The 19,128-nt window shown below is 38.7% G+C and overlaps 1 protein-coding gene across 4 annotated transcripts in view; it reads right to left on the bottom strand.

Moving 5' to 3' along the window:
- Positions 1-4,052: 4,052 nt before the first annotated feature.
- LOC121167469 (WD repeat-containing protein 37-like) overlaps positions 4,053-19,128 on the bottom strand; it is a 35,406-nt gene continuing 20,330 nt past the window's right edge. For all 4 annotated transcript variants that reach the window (XM_040996888.1, XM_040996887.1, XM_040996885.1 and 1 more), the window contains exons 6-9: positions 17,927-18,062; positions 16,905-16,976; positions 6,616-6,660; positions 4,053-4,741 (exon numbers count right to left, since the gene is read on the bottom strand). In XM_040996888.1, the coding sequence (XP_040852822.1) occupies positions 4,530-4,741; positions 6,616-6,660; positions 16,905-16,976; positions 17,927-18,062 (465 nt within the window). In that variant the 3' untranslated portion in view covers positions 4,053-4,529. The remainder of the gene's footprint in view (positions 4,742-6,615; positions 6,661-16,904; positions 16,977-17,926; positions 18,063-19,128) is intronic.

Below are 19,128 nucleotides of genomic sequence, written 5' to 3'. Positions count from 1 at the left end.
AGACCTGATGCAGGGAACCTGGTTATGATGTGACTGCAGTGACCTTGATCTAGCTAAGAGAAGATGAGGAACAGTAAAGCAGTGAGAAAATCCTTTCTACAAAAAAAAATGAGCTTTGCTCCCAACACATGATACTCAAGGTATAAAGAACCTCTGACAGGTAGCTCATCTAGACAGAGAGGAACTCTACCTTCTGTCCAAGTACTGATGGAAAAGCAGAGTGGTGGTCCTGGGCCTGATTCTTAACCCTGGCAAATGCTTGGAGCTCAGAATGGACCAAGCTTCTCAGACCCCAGGGCTGCTCCTGAAGAATCCTATTCCCTGAGACCTGTGCTGCTCTCTGGGCAGGCAGGAAGGGCACAATCCCAGAGTTCCATGGTCTGGAATCCTGTGAACAGGTACTTGAGTGGCTAGCCAGAATTAGAGCTGTAAGGGTGCAAGTTCTGATATCTGACACTACGTCTTGTGTCCAACATTCTAGCTGATGACCCCAAGAGCACCCTGTGGGGTGTTCAATGGAGACCTCTGGTTTGGCGGTGCAGAAATGGTATTACAACGTCAGAGGTAAGTAGATGACCATAATCTAAGATTTCATGGATGAAAGACTAAATGTGGGAGGTGCAAGATAAAAGGATGTGTCTAAGACAATTCCAAGGTTTCTCAGTTTTATTAATTGTTGTACTCCTAACACAGCAGTAAACTCAATAGGCTCTTCATTAAATGTTACTGATAGAAATAAAACAACTAGGTATAAAAACAGAGCTACTTCCTCACAAAGGAAACATCTAAGGGGTTTAGGATTAAGACTGTGTGCTCAGGCCTGGCGTGGTAGCCTAGTGGCTTAAGTCCTCGCCTTGCATGTGCCGGGATCCCATATGGGCACTGGTTCTAATCCTGGCAGCCCTGCTTCCCATCTAGCTCCCTGCTTGTGGCCTGGGAAAGCAGTCAGAGACAGCCCAAAGCCTTGGAACCCTGTACCCGCATGGGAGACCGAGATGAAGATCCTGGGCCCTGGTTTCAGATTGGCTCAGTTCTGGCCATTGCAGCTACTTTGGGAAGTGATTCATCAGACAGATGAGCTTCTTCTCTATTTCTCCTCCTCTCTGTATATCTGACTTTCCAAAAAATAATACTTATTATCTTAATAATAAGACGGTGTGCTTGATCTGGAGAGGGAATGTGTGTTTGTGAGGGTAGTGGGAAGAGGATAATCTGCCGAGGGCATGGAAGGGAACCCTGGAGCTCCTGAATCTGGATCTATGTTCCAAAACGTGAAACAAACTCAGGACTTTACTCAGGTATTAAAGGAATTTCACAGTGGAAACTGTGGTAAGTCCTATACTAAAAAATATGTATAAACTCTGGCCTTAATTCTACAAATGCAGGAGTTAAAAATAAGTTATTTGTATGTATTTTGATAATCCACTTAATTTTAATTGTTTTTACTGACAACATTTAATAGATCATACAAGAATTGTCATTTTAATACTATGAACATTCTGCTGCGTACTAGCAGTCTGCCCAAAGAATTACTGCACCAATGTCCTACCTCACATAGCAACAGCCACTAGAAGCCACTTTGCTTCCAATCCTCTTTTAAATGGAAAAATTAACACTACTACTTAAATAAATGACTCAATATCACACAGTATGACAGTTATTTAGTTGGTAATCTAAATCCATTTCCATCATATCGCCCAAATGCTTCTCTAGCAAAACATTGTGGATGTCAAATAAAACTCACTCATACATCTAAGAAAGAAAACATCTGCTGGAAAGCTTACTAATTCAAGACTTCAGTGGATTCAAGTTTATTTCAAAGCCTAGGATTGGAACTGCTAAGCAACTCTGAGTCAAGACAGGCCAAACAAAACTTATAAAATGCATCTCTCTCTAACTAAGATGAATTATTCGTATTCAGCAATAACTAAAGATGTATGGCATCTATTCCTTGGCAGAGCAAGTCATAGCAAATGATTTTTATTGTTTTTTGATACAATTTAGTGCTCATTGTACCTATATTAGGGCCCCAGGATACAAGAATTAACCTACAACAAAGTCACAGCAAATAACACAGGCTCACTGTTAATTCAGGATGAGCTCCCTAACCCCGCAACATGACCCCCAAAATCCAGTGGTAATAATGAAAAGTTCCTATGGCCAATGCTAGAAAAGTAATAAAGAAGAAAATACAGTGAACTTAATATTTCAGTCAACTATTCAGTGTTTTTAACTACAGCACAATATTTTTCCACCTCCAAAAACTGTTTTGGGCCGGTGCGATGGTATAGCGGGCCTCTGCTTGTAGCACTGGCATCCCATCAGGACACCAGTTTACATTCCAGTTGTTCCATCTTTCACCCAGTTCCCTGCACGTGGCCTGGGAAAGCAGTAGAGGATGGTCTAAAGCCTTGGGACCTTGCATTCATGAGGGAGACCCGGAAAAGACTGCTGGTTTCAGATCAGCTCAGCTCCGGCCATTGTAACCATGAGTGGAATAAATCAGCAGACGGAAGATCTTTCTCTATGTCTCTTCTCCTTTCTGTAAATCTGCATTTCCAACAAAACTAAATAAATCTTTTTAAAAAAATTATAATATACCCACATAAAAATGATGCCATAACTGTCAAATAAAAATCTCCAAGAGGTAAATGTCTAATATTAAATAATAAAGCATTATGAAACAAAGATAAAACTTAAAAGAATGAATGATGTTGAATATTTATGAAAAGGAAGATTCTTAATATTTACAGAAAGGAAAGGAAGATGCTTAATATTCATGCAAAGGAAGGCTAAAGCTAAAATATACATATATAAATTAGACCTTATCTTAGCCAGCTTAGGCTGGCATAATAAAATACCACAGACCAAGTAGCTTAAATAACAGAAATTTATTCTTTCAGGGTCTTTAAAGACAGACTAGAAGTCCATGATGAAGGTCTTTACCAATTTAGTTTCTGGTAAGTATGCTTCCTGGCTGGTTCTCACGTGACAGGGACAGAAAGCGCAAACACATCCAGACATGTCTTCTTCTATGCACTCTAATCCAATGGGATCAAGGTCTCATCTTTCTGATTTTTGAATCAAATCTTTTTTTATTTTAATTGTAAATTTGGGGGGGGGGGGATTCCTTAGTCTTCCAAAATCATGCCTTTGCATAGCAAAATACAGGAGTATTCAGACAGTTCATGGAAAATAAATAACAAAAAACTATACATGGATTTCAAAATTTCATACCAAAATAAATGTTATCTTTTAATCTTACTTTACCACAAACTTTTTGAAGCATCCTCATACATTCCATCCCAAAAGTCACAAAAGTCTTAAATCATTCCAACACCAACGCCAGTCGATAGAATCCAAAGTCTCAACAAAATATCACTAAATCCAGTGTGTGTAATCATTCCAGATGTAAAACTCATTCTAGGCCAAAAAAAATTGCCTCTTGGCACTACAGTGACCATATAAACAACTTATATTTTTCCAAACTATGATTGGACAGGCAATAACATAGACAATTTCCACTCAAGCAGCAAAAAAAAAAAAAAAAAAAAAGAGAGAGAGAGAGAATAGATAACAGCTATCAAGCCAACTCAAAACCTTGATGATGCAAATTAACCTTTTGTTATCAAAGTTTGAGAATAATTCTCTTTGGCCCAAATACTCTGCCCACCAGATCCTAATACCTGGCTGGACACTACCATCCCTAAGGTTCTGGGCTAAGACACTCTGACTCCTAGCAATCAAACAAGCCTCATCCTTCTACTGATGGAGGAGCTTGGGTAACTCCTTTGTTGGGACACATTCCCTACAGGTGAGTGCAAGAACCAAGACAGGGAGCAGCCCACATCAGACCAAAATATAGTACCCACCAGTATAAGTTTGGCACAGACCAGGGGCAGGGCAGGCCAGGTCAGTCAATATCACCAATTGGCAAATCTGAGTTGAGCTAAGTAACCAAGTTCACTGCTTGCAATTTCTACCTCTTCTAAAACAGAACAGAGTTCATCTATATCCCACATTTGTTGGTATTGTTTACATCAACACCTCACTTTCAATACCTAAATCCATCTTAGTCAATTTAGGTTGTCATAATAAACTACCAATAGACTGAGCTACTGAAAAACACCAGAAATGTATTTTCTCCCAGTGCAGATCAGACACCCAAGATCAAAGTTCCTAACAACTGAGCTTCTCATGAGCTCTTTTCTGGCCTAGAACTGGCCTCCCTCTCATTTTGTCGTCACGTGGCTAGTGGAGAGAGAACAGGAACTGAGGGGATGAGAGAGTAGGAGAGGAAGGACAAGTTCTCTGGTAGCTTTTTTTAATAAACAATCAGTCTGTTATGGATGATTGATTAATGAAATCTTATTACACAAGGTACAGATAAGTATGAAACAGCTCTCTGCTATCTTTGATTAGGACACTAATTCCACTGGATCAGGGACATATGCTCACGACCTTGTTTAACCCTAACTGCTTCCTTCCAGGCCCTATCTCCAAATACAGAAACACTGGGAATTAATGTTTTAAAATACGAATTGATGACAGAATACAAGCAATTCAGTCTTTAGCAGAAATAAATTTATTCTAAAATTTGCAAATATCCAGAACCCTGCAAGCTTAGCCCATGTTGAGTTTCCAGGGTAATTAAATGTGCTTACACTAGGGTCGGCAATAGGCTGAGGTGTTGGCAGCTGTACCACATATCTCCAAATATGAGCAGTCTGATCTCCAGAAGCTGAAGAGAGAAATCAGAGGAAAATTACCCAACGTGCATACTATGCATACAACGCATTCCTTGCTATGGTCTGGCTAAGCTGCATCAATAAGACTTTGTAAATCTAATGGTCACTTAGTAAAACATGCTGTATTAAAATAGCTATTTTTTTTAAAACTGCCTGATGCTAAAGAGAATAGAGTAAATGTACAAAATTAAGATATTTATGTGTAATAATACTTCCCCTTTCATTTCAGGCTAAAAAATTATGCAGGTCCAGAGAAAATTTACAAACAGCAAGTTTTATTTTTTACCTACCTAAACTAAATAAATGAAAATTCTTTCACACTATAACTTAAAATTACAATAGATTTTGCTGTGTTTCAGGACAGCAAATTCATTTCATCCATTTAACATGGATATAGCTTTACAATTTTACCAGCATCTATTAAGTGGGCCCTTTCTGTGCTGCCTTCTTGGTTCTCTCTGTTCACCAATCAAAGCTGATAACAAAGTGTCTTAACTAAGAAACGGAAAGACAAAGGGAAGCATGACGGGGCCTCAGATCTAACACAATGGTCATGTCTTACCCCTCACAGCTTCCCTAAAGAAGTCACTAGTTGTTCATGTTGGTACACTTCTTAAGATAGATAGTTTATTGCTCTGACTTAATCAATTTCTCTCCAAATAAACATAAAATCCAGCAACTAGTCTCTCTCTTCTCTTTCTTGTATTCCCAGTTATAAAGTTTCTCTTAGTTACATTTTTAAAATGCTTCATGGTTTCTGCCCTCCTTTGGTTTGAATATGGACAAATTCAACTTCAACTGCCACTGCTGAATTAGAAAATAATTCATCAATTTAATAAGATTTACATGTTTTGCCTACTTTAATCCTCAAATATTTACTTAAGCATAAATTAACTGGTAATGTTCTAGGCCTGTTAAAATAACTCTCAGATTATCCTTCCCCCATACTGCTCTCATATATAAAAATTCTCTGACCAAAAATTCTCTGTATATCATACATTGAAAGTACTTTTGATTGAGCTCCTTGCTTAAACAATTCCATCTGCACAAAATACTGAATTATCAATTTTCTTCCCTTATCCTAACAAGCTGGCCCACACGCCCAGTCCAAGCAGCCATCCACTTTAATAAAGTTTACTAGTACAGAGCTACATTCTTCATTTCCCACTCTCCACTTCCCTACCACAGTGTAACACCAGAACAGTGTGGTGACAGAAACGATATGGCCCACAAAGATGAAACTACTAATTATCTAATCCTTTACAGAAACAGTTTGCGGAGCTTTGGTCTACTGAAAGTCTACATCTCCCTTTCAAGAACATCACCAACTTTGCCAAACTACCACAGAACTAGCCACAGCAGTATGGCAATTTTATAGACCAAATCCTTAGTACAATGAGGCTACCTTTTAGAAGCAACAAAGAAGGTCTGTTTGTAAAACTACAAGATAAAATTGTGTCATAAGCTATTATTGCTTAGACAAGTTATTTGGAGAGGCATAAAAATGCTAACTTTAATAAACTGTTTTATTTCAATATTATTTTTTATTCATTTCAGATGCAGGTAATCAAAGAACTGTATTATAATCCACTGTGAACCATCACAGGCAATAACAAAATGTGTAACAATTTCAACAACATACATTTTAATTTCATCATAATTCAACTTAATCTAACTACCAATTCACTGTTGGTTTTAAAAAATAGTACTATCTATTCATTTCTCACTTAACTCATAAAATGCCTAAAAAAGGTTACCTAACTTTCCTAAAAGCCACAGATAATTCTGATGCTACTGGTAAAGACGTATTTAGAGTTGTTTTAAGACTACCAATAATTCTGTTCAGTAAAGAAAAAAGTCAACATACCAGTGAGAGCCAACTGCTCTGAGGGATGAAATTTTATAGAATTTACTGCAAAATAAAAATATTACAAAGACAGGTTTAAAGTAACAAAAACATGTTATTAATATTTATTAGTTATCACATACATTACAAAGTCAAAAATGAAAAGAACTATGATAGCTCAATATTAGATCCTCCCACTCAATTAAACTATGGATAAAGGCTTAAGTTAGAAGTACAATAAAAATAACTGAAGTATAAATTAACACATTGTTAAATTATAAGACAAACAAAAAAATATATTAATCATCTTTCTATAATAATTTAAAGTTAAAGATAAATCAGGATTAAAAAAGCAAGTATAAAAAAAAAAGAAAACATAACTGTGACAACAAGCAAGGACAGGTTATGGTGTGAACGTTGCTACCCAACTGGTCACAAGCCCATCCACTCTGCCTTCCCAGAAATTTCAATCTTTCCTGTGTCCAGTAGAAACCCCAGCCCAGGAGATGAACTGGAACTGGGCTGGTCAAGTTATTTTAACTTTCCCATTTCATTACCCAGATGTGTCAATGAGAGAAAATGAGGAATGTAGGAAAGGTTATCTAAGTTCTCATACTCCTTTTTCATTTTTAAACATTTGTTTATTTGAAGGGTGGAGATACAAACAGACAGAGGGAGAGACAAAGAGATCTTCCATTCACTGGTACACTTCCCAAATGACAACAACACCCAGGTACCAGCTAGGTTGAAGTCAGAAGCCAGCAACGTCATCTGCGTCTCCAACATGGGTGTCAGGGGCCCAAGCACGTGGGCCACCTTCCACAGCTTTCCCAAGCACACTGACTTTCAGAAGCACAGTAGCTGGGTCTCAAACTAGCATGCTGATGTGGGTCGTGGCACAGCAAGATACAGCTTAAGCATGACAAACTCAACACTCATTCTTGTCTAGCATCTCATCCTCCCACATTTTCCTGCTTTTCCTGCATTTGGGATAGCATAATGTGTGCTCGACATGACAGTAAGCATGAGCACATAAACAGCCACACACAGCTTGGCAGGATGGTCCACATACTAACCTGATCATGAGTCCACCCTACCCACTTATGATTCAAACAGGACTGTCAGTCAGTCTGACACAGGAGGTGAGTTCAAGTCACTCTAGGAAATTCCAAACCTCCTTCCATACCTTTAAAAGAAAATGTATGCTCCCTATAGAGAACATACAGAAAATTTTACCCACCTAAAGTAAGCTCTCTTTTAATGAAATTTTGTTAGCTACTTAGTATTTTTCTGCAGAACTAAATGAAAAATGTTAGATGTTCTTTTATTAGTAACATCAAAACACAAATTAGGAAAAAACTGGTGAAATTATATATACCTGTTAAGCAATAAGTAATGATAAAAATGAACTACTATTACCACTAAAAGACAATATGATTGCCTCAGTTTCATTTAAAATTTTGGCAAGAATAAATAAGACAACAAGAGGACCAGGAAGAGCAAAACTGCAAATCTCACGATTTGTATTTTCTCAGAGGACAGCAGTGACAATCTGTTGGTATTCTATTGGATATTTTATTCAGAGGATCCCAGAGAGAAAGGGAAAGAAAAAAGGATACACTGTCAAGACTATCTTTTTAGTGAGTTTCATTGACTACAGAAATTTCAGTCACTTTAACTATTCCCTTGGTTTCCATAAATTTAGTTAGCAATCGAAACATCTCTCACCATAAAAATGCAAAGGAAGTTCTGAGTACATAAGGCGGGGATAAAAACAATATAAAAATGGTGCTGAAAAAAGGAGCATCTCTATTCTTTCTTGAAACTTCCGTAAATGCAGAATAAATACGAAATAAAATACTCACAAACCTACAACAGACATTGAGCAAAGTAACATCAACTAAATACTTGAAGCTAGAAAACTAGATCAGTAATGGTAAACAGTTAAGAGAACATGGAAAGGTGTACAATCAACCAGAGTGAAGAAAGGAAATCTGACCAAAAAAAAGAGCAAGACTCAAAAATATGAAGAAACTTCTTGCTAAGATCAAACTGCTTGTATTAGGACTCATTCAACTCTTCTACTGGATCAATTATAGAAATTGCATGTTACAGGGGCAACTCCCCCCTTGAAATCCTCTCCTGCTTGCTGAGGCAGGAGGCTTCACACTTCAGTAAAATCTTGCTTTGCTCATTGTCCATATTTGCACGGAAATTCTTCTTTGAAGTGAGACAAGAATCAAAATGACCATCATATCCAGTCACACTACTAAGGTCAGCAAGGGACCATGAAGCAACACTGGTTAAGCTCAAAACTCCCCAGCTTGCCTATCCCAGCACACGGAGCTCAAGCAGGAAGCCAAGTACACAGTTTGGAACTTGCCATATGCTCCACAGACAAAAAGGCATTAACAGGAGCTTAGTCACCAAGGGATAGCCAGGAGCTGAGGAGCTCACATCCCTCAGAAAACACAGCAATGAAGTGAGCCAGGCACAGTTCTGTGGGCAGGAAGAGAAAGGGAACAGAAACCATACAAAGAGCAGCTTCCAAGAGCCAAAAAGCTGAAAACACTACAAGACATACTGAAAGTTCACAGTCTGTGACAAAAATCCTTAAAAGACAACACCCTTGGTATTAGAATGCTAATTAATGCTGGAACATCCGTATGGATTGTCAGACAAGATCATGCAGCAACTCAAATTCTCAGTGCACTGGGCACAGTCAGAGCCTAATAAGTACAAAGAAACATTCTGGAAACTGCTCCAAAGCACCTGCTGATACTGTGTACTCTAAGCAACTCCATTTTAACACGTACAGCAAAAATAGATGGTTAGGGGGAGGGTATGAATGCATGTGCATGTGTTTCAAGAAACTCAAATAAGAGCTGCAAACTTAATTATTCATAATAGATAAAACTGTGAATACCCAAATAAACTATAGAAATTAATACACTATACAACAATGCAAAATATAAATAAAAATCCCATAATCAACATCTCAACCCTAGAGGTCTCCATTATTATCAGCATAGCATACAGCATAGCATGTCAATCCTCTGCGTGTGATACCCACACAGTTTGAGTCCCAGCTGCTCTACGTCATATCCAGTTCCTTGCTTACAGCCTGGGAAAGTAATAGAGGACAGCATAAGTGCTTGGGCCTCTGTACCTACGTGGGAGACTCAGAAGAAGCTCCTGGCTCCCAACATCAGATCAGCTCAGCTCTGGATGCTACTGAGTTGGGGGGTGACCAGTGAATGGAAGATGTCTGTCTTTCCTTCTCTCTTTGTAACTCTGCCTTTCAAATAATATAAATCAATTTTTAAAGCTCTTTTCAGTATGCAGGTCATACTGCATAAAGAGTTCACAAAGACAAAAATAGGTGCTCCAGAATGTAGGAGTGAGGTATGGCCTGAACACAGAATCCTGGGTGTAGACAACAGCTGGAGTCCCAGGAAGCACCCATGCTGGCTGCCCCAACTTTCACCCCACCATCCCAAGAATATTTAGAGGGATAAGAGAAGATTTTGTAGAATATGCTAAAAAGTGAACCATCAGAGAACAAGGACTCACATAAGACACTAAAGCCATGACAGCACAATTTTTTTAATCAAAAGGCTGAAGAATAAATTTCAGAAAAATTATAAAAGACAAAAAAGTGGGATACAAAAGAGAAAAAATAACATCAAAAGAACAATCTACAAGGTCTAGTATCTCATTAACAGGAAACACATGACTATTTCTCAGTACCTAACTTTTCCAGACTGAAAAATCCTACTGAATGTGCAGCAATTTTTTTTAAGTCCATAAGCAAATTTTTTAAAAAGTGGGGGTGAGGAATAGAAAAATCTGCTCTCTTATACAGGACAAAAATTCAAAATAGCATTAAATTTAGTATTAACCTGACACACTGCAAAAATAAAATAGAATACCTTCATGTTTATGAAAGAAAATTATTGCCTGTGTAGAAAAACATACTTAGTTTAAATAAAGTATAAAAATTAAACTTATTTTTCAGACATTTGGAATCTCTCAAATTTTTGTTACCACCAAAATATCTCGTTAAGGAAGCTACTAACAGATGCGCTTCCACGAAGAAAGATGATGATATGACATCCAAAAACAGAAGCTGCACTGGGGAAGAGGCTGAGAGAAATCACAGAATTATGCTTAGGGGAAATCCCAAGGCCAACTGGTTTGAAGCACTCAATTTCAAACCAGTGCAGACAACAAAGAGCTCCAGAAAGAGAACAAGAAGAGCAGAAGCAACAAAGAATACCAATGAGCTCCATCAACTGGGGACCCTGGGATGATATCAAGTGGGCATCTGTCCCCGGGTATTATGCAATAGAGCTGCTCCTGGCCCTCTCTCCCCCCTTCCTTCCACCAGACACAAGGAAAAAGGAGACTGGAAACAACTGCCTCATTCACTTTCCCCCGATTCCTCGACTCTCCTGACCTTAATCAGTGGCCCAAATGGGCGTGCATCCTTCTCAACTACGTCAAAATTACATCCATCAAAATTAAATAAATTTGTATTTTAAAAAGATCTGGCAATTTAAAAATAAATTAAGGAACACATGCAAAAATAAACAACAGGAAAAAAATAAGACAACCCTGGCCCCAAGGAAAACAAAATCAAGAATGAAGTTCAAGCTGAATATATAGGTAAGTGGTGTTAATACAATCACAATGACTAAAAATTACAACATAACTGAAATGATAAGGATTATAGGGAGGGGCCAGCACCATGGTGCAGCGGGTTACACAACCAACTACAATAACAGCATCCCATATGAATGCTGACTCAAGTATTAGTTGCTTCAATTCCAATTCAGCTCCCTGCTAATGTGACTGGGAAAGCCAAGGGAGGGCCCGGCGCGGTGGCGCAAGTGGTTAAGTCCTCGCCTTGCACGCCCGGGATCCCATATGGGCGCCGGTTCTAATGCATCCAGCTCCCTGCCTAAAGCAGTCAAGGACGGCCCAAAGCTTTGGGACCCTGCACCCGCGTGGGAGACCCGGAGTATCCGGCCGTTGCGGCTCACTTGGGGAGTGAATCATCGGATGGAAGATCTTCCTCTCTGTATCTCCTCTCTGTATATCCGCCTTTCCAATGTAAAAATAAATCAAAAAGAAAGCCAAGGGAGATGGCTCATGTATATGCACACTGGGAGAACTGAAGAAGCTCCTGGCTCCAGGCTCTTGGCTTCAACTTAGTCTAGTCTTGGAGGTTGTGCCCATTGCAAGAGGAAAATGGTATGCGGAAGATCTCTAGAAGATCTCTATCTCATCCTTTCTCTTATTTCAAATTAGTAATCTTAAAAAAAAAGTATGAAAGTATTTATAAAATTAATCTTAATTTCTCTTAATAAGAGCCATTGTATTTGTAACTATAAAATTAAGTGATAGGGCACAACACAGTGGCCTAATGGCTAAAGTCCTCGCCTTGAAGGCACTGGGATCCCATACAGACACCAGTTCTAATTGTGGCAGCTCCACTTCCCATGCAGCTCCCTGCTTGTGGCCTGGGAAACCAATTGAGGAAGGCCCAAAGCCTTGGGACTCTGCACTCGTGTGGAAGACCTGGAGGATGTTCCTGGCTCCTGGCTTCAGATTGGCTCAGCACCGACCATTGTGGTAACTTGGGGAGTGAATCAACAGATGGAAGATCTTCCTCTCTGTCTTTCCTCCTATCTGTATATCTGACTTTGCAATACAAAAAATAAATAAATCTTTAAAAAGAAAAAAATATCTGTCTCTCCTTTCCAATAAAAATTGATAAATCTTTAAAAAAAAATGCAGTTTTTGAAAGAAAAATTAAGTGATACAACTAACTGTTATAAAGAAAAACAGCAAGTGGAAAATCAAAATGGTGGAATAGGGTAAAGGACACATTTAAATAGATGGAGAAACATTAACCAGTATGAAGCAGAGAGGACAAATTCCAGAAATAGGAGAGGACAGAACAACAGCATGGGGTACCTAGAGACTGATAGACACAGGAAAGCAGCGGACACAACGGTGTGGTGTCACAGTGACTAATACACCAGCAGCATTCAGCAAATGGTGAACTGAACTCCACCAGCAGCCAGAAATCCACCAGCAACCAGGTGGGAAGAGACTCAATGGGAGATGAACTCAGACAAAGAACTGCCTGTCCTGCTGGTCTGTTTGATTTGACCAGGAGCAGAGAAAGAGCAGCAGATCCCAGACGGGCAGTGCGAAAACAGCGTGGATTTCACAGCCCAGCATTCGCCCCTAGAACCGACTCCGGTGCCATTTTGTTTAAGGAAGCAAAGGAAAGGACTGAATACACACTGAGCTGGGAGTGAACTCATTTCTGACTCAGTGAACTGCAACAACGTGGCATCCTACAGGTTCCACCCAAGACAGGTCCAGGTAGTCCTCAGACCTGATGGCCAGCAGATCAAGAACTCTAGTAGTGGCACATCAGGCGCCATTTTGTACACTGTGGCAAAAGCTTTAGGACTAGGGACAACAGTGAACTGTGCATGTGCTGAGCTCGTGAGAACTCACTAAGCTCACTGGATTGCACTGGTCCTGCAGGAAAATAATACTGACTGTGGCATCGTATGGGTCAAAATAGGTCCGTGTGGCCCTCAGACCTAACAGCCAACAGGTTCCGGCAACCCAGCTATACAGGACTCCTGATGTCTCCCTAATCCTGGGACCTACTCCAACCAGAAGTGGGAGAAAGGTTGTACAGACAACAGTGCAGCCTCAGCACAGTGTCACAGGAGGTGGAGAGTGGTGAGCCAGGAGCTGGGGCTAAAGAGACCATGCTGGAAATCTAACATAAGAACCCAGACCTGGAACTTGCTGGAGGGAGTGGCACAATTGGCTGCAAATTAAGAGCTGCACATCAACTACAATAAGTAAAATCGCATTGTAGACCTGTGGGTGACAGAGCTTAGAAACCTGTCCCAAGGAGAAGACTCTGATAATCAGAAGTAAAATGACCAAAAGCAAAAGAAGAGACAAAGGCAAAATGAATATTACTAAAGCCTCCCCTGCAAAGGAGCAAAACCCTATGCCAACCTCAGAGTTAACTGAGGAAGGCATCAACAAATTGGAAATACAGAATTCAAAACACTTGCTATAAAACTTCTTAACAATGAGAAGCACATAAAGCAGGAGTTCAAGGAATTTAAGGAATATGTCACACTGGAAATGAATCAAATGAAAGCTGATATATCAGAAATGAAGAATACAGTGGAGCAAATTAAAAGTACAGTGGAGAGTCTCCAAAATAGAATGAAGCAAGCAGAAAAAAGAATCTCAGAATTGGAAGATATTTCCTGTCACCAGGGGGAAGCAAACAAAAAGCTGGAAGCAGAGCTGGATCAGGCCAAAAAATATTCAAGAATTGAAAGACACTATTAACAGGCCTAATATAAGAGTTATGGGAGTCCCAGAAGGTGCAGAAAGAGAAACTGGGATTAAAGGTGTATTCAATGAAATAATAAAGGAAAATTTCCCTAATCTAGAGAAAGAATTGGGAAACAACATCCAGGAGGGGCACAGAACTCCCAACAGGCTTGATCAAAAGTGATCTTCACCAAGACACATGATCATCAAGCTCTCTTCAATCAAACATAAGGAAAAGATCCTTAAATATGCACATGAAAAAAAAATATCAAGTGACATATAAAGGAATGCCAATTCGATTCACAGGAGATCTCTCACAGGAAACTCTACAGGCAAGAAGAGAATGGAGTGACATATTCCAGATTCTAAAAGCAAAAAAACTGTCGACCTAGGATAACATATCCAGCAAAGCTTTCTTTTGCCTTTGAAAATGAAATAAAATTCTTCCACAGTAAAGAAAAGCTCAAAGAATTTGCCTCTTCCAGACCTGCTCTACGAAGGATGCTCTCTTGACAGAAAAGAGGAATAGCATCAAACAAAACCAAAGGCAAATGTGAAGAGCATCTCAGTAAAATGACAACAGAAGACTAAATCAATGAACAGCACATTGCTAAAACGACAGAACTAAATTACCATCCAAATTAACCCTGAATGTAAATGGCTTAAACCCATCAATCAAACGTCATAGATTAGTAGACTGGATTAAAAAACAAAACCCATCTATTTGTTGCCTACAGGAGACACATTTCACCAACAAAAATCAGCAGAAACTATATTTCATGGATTTTGATTTTTTTTTTTGTTTCACCTCTTCAAAACACTTTTTTCTCATTAAATTCTTCAATGACTCATAGATCATAGAGTAGCATCATTTTCTTCAAGAAGGTTCTTGATTTTCTTTTTCATTTCTTCAGTGACACATTAGTCATTTAGTAGCATGTTATTTAATTTCATGGTGTTATTAATTTTTTTTTCTTCCTGTTATTGATTTTGTTTTGTGGCTTTTAAGGGGATGTATAGCAACTGTATTGGAAAATATCATATCTACCAGCATGTTATTTAATTTCATGGTGTTGTAAATTTCTATTTTTCTTCCTATTGTTGATTTTGTATCGTGGCTTTTCATTTAAGGGGATGTACAGTAACTGTGAAATGGAGACTAACATATGCAAATGCAGTATGTATCTTTACTTTCAGACTAAAGCTGGACTCCAATGTAACTGTTTAGTAAATGACAACAGGATACTGGACTCTCTGCCATTGTCCATGTCCACAATAATGGACATATGACTGTATATGAAGAACTATACTGTAGTAATGATATAGGGGAACTTGGTTGGGGGGGTAATTGGGGAAGGGATAAGGGAAATCCCAGAGGCCTATGGAACTGTACCATAAAATGATGATGATGATGATGATAATAATAAATAAAAGATTTTTAAAAAAGAAAAATGGCCAAGAAAAAAACAGTTCTTAAGATAGTTGTCTCTGGGTGTAAACATAGGAGTGAAGAGGGAGGATGCAGGAAACTGCCAATGACCTTTTTCTGTACAACATATTAACAATTCTAAAAATATTAGGTTACGTACATCTAAATATTTTTTAATATTTCTACTTACTTAAGGTTATTTATTATTTCTTAGCAGTATTTATTTCATTAAAGATTATTTAATTATTTGAAAGAAAGAGCAACAGTGAGACAGAAATAGAAAGATATTCCATCTGTCAATTTTCTCCCAAATGGCTACAAAGGAAAGGCGTGGGACAGTCTGAAGCAAGGAACCAGGACCTCCAACCAGGTCTGCCAGGGTTCAAGAACCTGAGCCATCTCCCACTACTTTTCCAGACACTTTAGCAGCAAGTTGAATTACAGCAGTGGCCAACACTACGGGCTGCTGAAGTCACAGCAGTGATTCAACCTACTGTGGCAACACTGGTCCCCTTTTTTTTAATATTTTTGAGTAAATCTGAGGTGAGAAAATTTTTTAAAAATCTGATAATATCACACTCTTAGTGAAATTCCATGAACTTTAAGAACCTATTTGTATATTTCACACATAATGTTGAAAAACTACAATGCAACACAACAGCACCCCACGCAGTCTGTGGAATACAAATTAGAGAGGAAGACATACAAGGCTATTATTGAGAGAAGAGATTTAATGAGAAAGGTATGAGCTTGATTATACACTAACAGGGGAAAAAAATCTATGGCAAGAAAAAATCTTAAGTCACAGGTGACAACAGGAACAGCTGTAAGAGACAGAGTCCTGGAAAGGGACAAGACAGGTGAACACAGCTCACCAAGAGTCCTAGACTTCAGCAGGACCACCAAGCTGTGCAGGCAGGTGCTCAGTCGAATGAGAACTGACCTAACTAGACAACTCCGTACAAGGCAAATGCAATGCCGATCATGACACTGGCAGCTGGCAGGAAAGGGTGAACAAGTAACTTCTAACAGATATGGAACTGAAGAATGTCAAGTGAAAGGAACCACACAGGGCATGTGGGAGAAAAGCAAATGACGGAATTTAATCAGGACACTAGTATCCAGATGGGCTTAACTGAAAAGGCATAAAAGAGCTACAGTATCTCAAAGCACTGACTACAAGCACAGAAGCAAACTCCAGAGTACTGAGAAATCTCCAAAATATTTTGAGATAAATACAAAAAATTCCTATATTTGGTTTATACACATTAAATAATCTTATTTCAACACTGTTTAAGGAGTGTGGCTTTTTCCCTTTATTAAACCCACACAAGCAAAATATACAGTTTATCATCATCTCCAAATATACCACAAGTCCCCTGACAACGAAAATAACAGAACTTTCTAAAGCTGGATTTATCATGCAAGATTTTAAAAATAAATCAAGGTAGGAAATAAGCTCTGACCATAGCTAATTAAAGTAAATGCTTACCTGAACCCACATGGCCTGAATATTTGACAAGGCACTTCCCTGTCTCTATACTCCACAGCAATGCCGTGTGATCTGTAAGGTCAAAATCATTAAGTTATGACTTAGCCATCCGCAATTTTAGGCTTTTTAACAAATGAACAAGATATTCTGAGAATGATGTTGTATTACCCTAATATTACTTGCAGCTCTGATTCTACTTCTCTGTAAAATACAGTTGATCCAAGGACACATTTCCAGTACTGGACAGAGTGCGGTTCATCGAAGACCACTGATTTGGCGAATGAATGAACAATCAAGGTCTCACCTTCCTAGTACACTATGACACTGGGCTGCATTTATGCTTGGGATTTACACATAGAAGTCACTATACATTTTACTGAAAGTATTAAAACTCCCAGAGTACCATATACAAATTCAAATAGCACCCAAATCCAGTTATTAATTATCAGGTGCTAAGTATTCCTTTCATATTTTTCCTCTTACGGCAAAATTAAAATTTAAGTAGATCTGACAGAAAATCAGAATAAACAGCAGTATCCAAATGAAATTTCAGAAATTTCAAAAAGGATATTTTTAACCTTCCCTAAAACTTATGTACTTCACTACTATCAGAAAAACATCAAATATAATTTTTAAAAACATATTTGGATATGAATAATAAGAACTGAGCTAACCACAAACTATCCAAGGCTTAAAAGATATCCTGCCTCTGCTGCCTCTACTACCTAAATATGAACTCCTTAACCAAATTAAGTTAAATCCAAGCACTTCCTTCTGCAGACCTCCAAGCCCACTGTTTGGTGTAGTATCCTATCTACTGGGCTACAGAATTGGAAGACAGTATGCTTCAGTACATCTTCAAATGTTCCCATAACAAAGCCCAACACTTTGGTTCTAACGATTCCTCCATCGTATTTTTGCTTCCATGTATCACTCCATTACAGACAGCTGAATGTCAGTCACTTCAGCCAGTAACCAAACCACATGGTTCACTGAGCCAGCTGGCTCAGTGTCTGACTCACCAGCAGATGCGGTCCCCAGCACCACTGGCTGTGTCCTTGCAACACTGACATCCCAGATGCCATCCCTGTGGCCAATGTACTCCTTCACAAGCTGGCAGACGGCCCTTGATGTGGTCGTCTTGAAGCTAGAGACAATCTGAAATTCAGAAGGGAAGGAGCACTGTAAGCATTTACTGAAATAAATATTTTCAAGTTAAAAAAGGTTAAGACAGAGGAGGGCTATCTTGAAAATGCATTAATCCACTGAATAGAATATTTTAAACAATAAAGGAATACTAGTATGAGCAGAACAGAAAAACCTTGTACAGCAATACTAGGTTCATTCAGCTCAACATACGACAGAATAAGTCCTTACAGAGGCTTTGGAAGACTTTTCCTAAAGAAGTTCAACAGCAGTGAGGACATAATGTCTTATGAGGAGAGCATTTACATGTTTAAAGTCACTCTTCCACAAATCCAAATCATCAAGCAAAAGTTCCAACTTTGTTGAATGAACTATTAGCTAGCTAGTAAGCTAGACATGGAAGTCAAGAACAGCCCAAACCATTATTATGCATTGCTGTGATCACTGGGGGACTTTTTGATTGTTTCGTTTTGGGTCACTGACACCAATCACATATAGCCCATGATGGGGAGGAACCAAAAGACGACACTTCTGACAGATGAGTAGGTTTGTTAAGAGTGTTTATTAGCACTTGGCTCTGAGTCAGGCGCTATGCTAGACGGAGGAAACAGAGCAGGGCAACACATGAGCTCCTTGCCAGCAAAAGCTCACAGTCTAATCACACAGACATGGAAACAGTACAAACAACATACACGCACAGTACACTGTTGTCTCATAGAGCATTATACACAACAAGCAGTTCTCTTACAAGCAAAAAATCAGCGAGAGAGAAAGAGACTAATTAAACATAATCATATTCTTTTAGTTTGGCTTTTAAATTGGTCTCAGATAAAAGAAGCTTTTTCGCTTTTAAGTAGATCAGTATAATGTAGATTATTCAGGATAATGAAACAAACAAAAATGTTTGCAGCATTATACAGCTTACTTTAAACAATGCTTCAGCAAAGCACTGGAAAAGGTGTCTAAACCCACTTTTACATCAACATTAAAATATAATTCAGAACCTACTATTACATCAATTCAGACATGTACATAAAATTTATTCTGAATACAGTGGAACTAAAACAAAATGCTTCAT

Source organism: Ochotona curzoniae, unplaced genomic scaffold (assembly GCF_017591425.1).
Source record: "Ochotona curzoniae isolate NIBS_2020 unplaced genomic scaffold, NIBS_Ocur_1.0 patch373, whole genome shotgun sequence".
Classification (NCBI taxonomy): domain Eukaryota; kingdom Metazoa; phylum Chordata; class Mammalia; order Lagomorpha; family Ochotonidae; genus Ochotona; species Ochotona curzoniae.
This window is presented reverse-complemented; position numbering and strand designations above follow the sequence as displayed.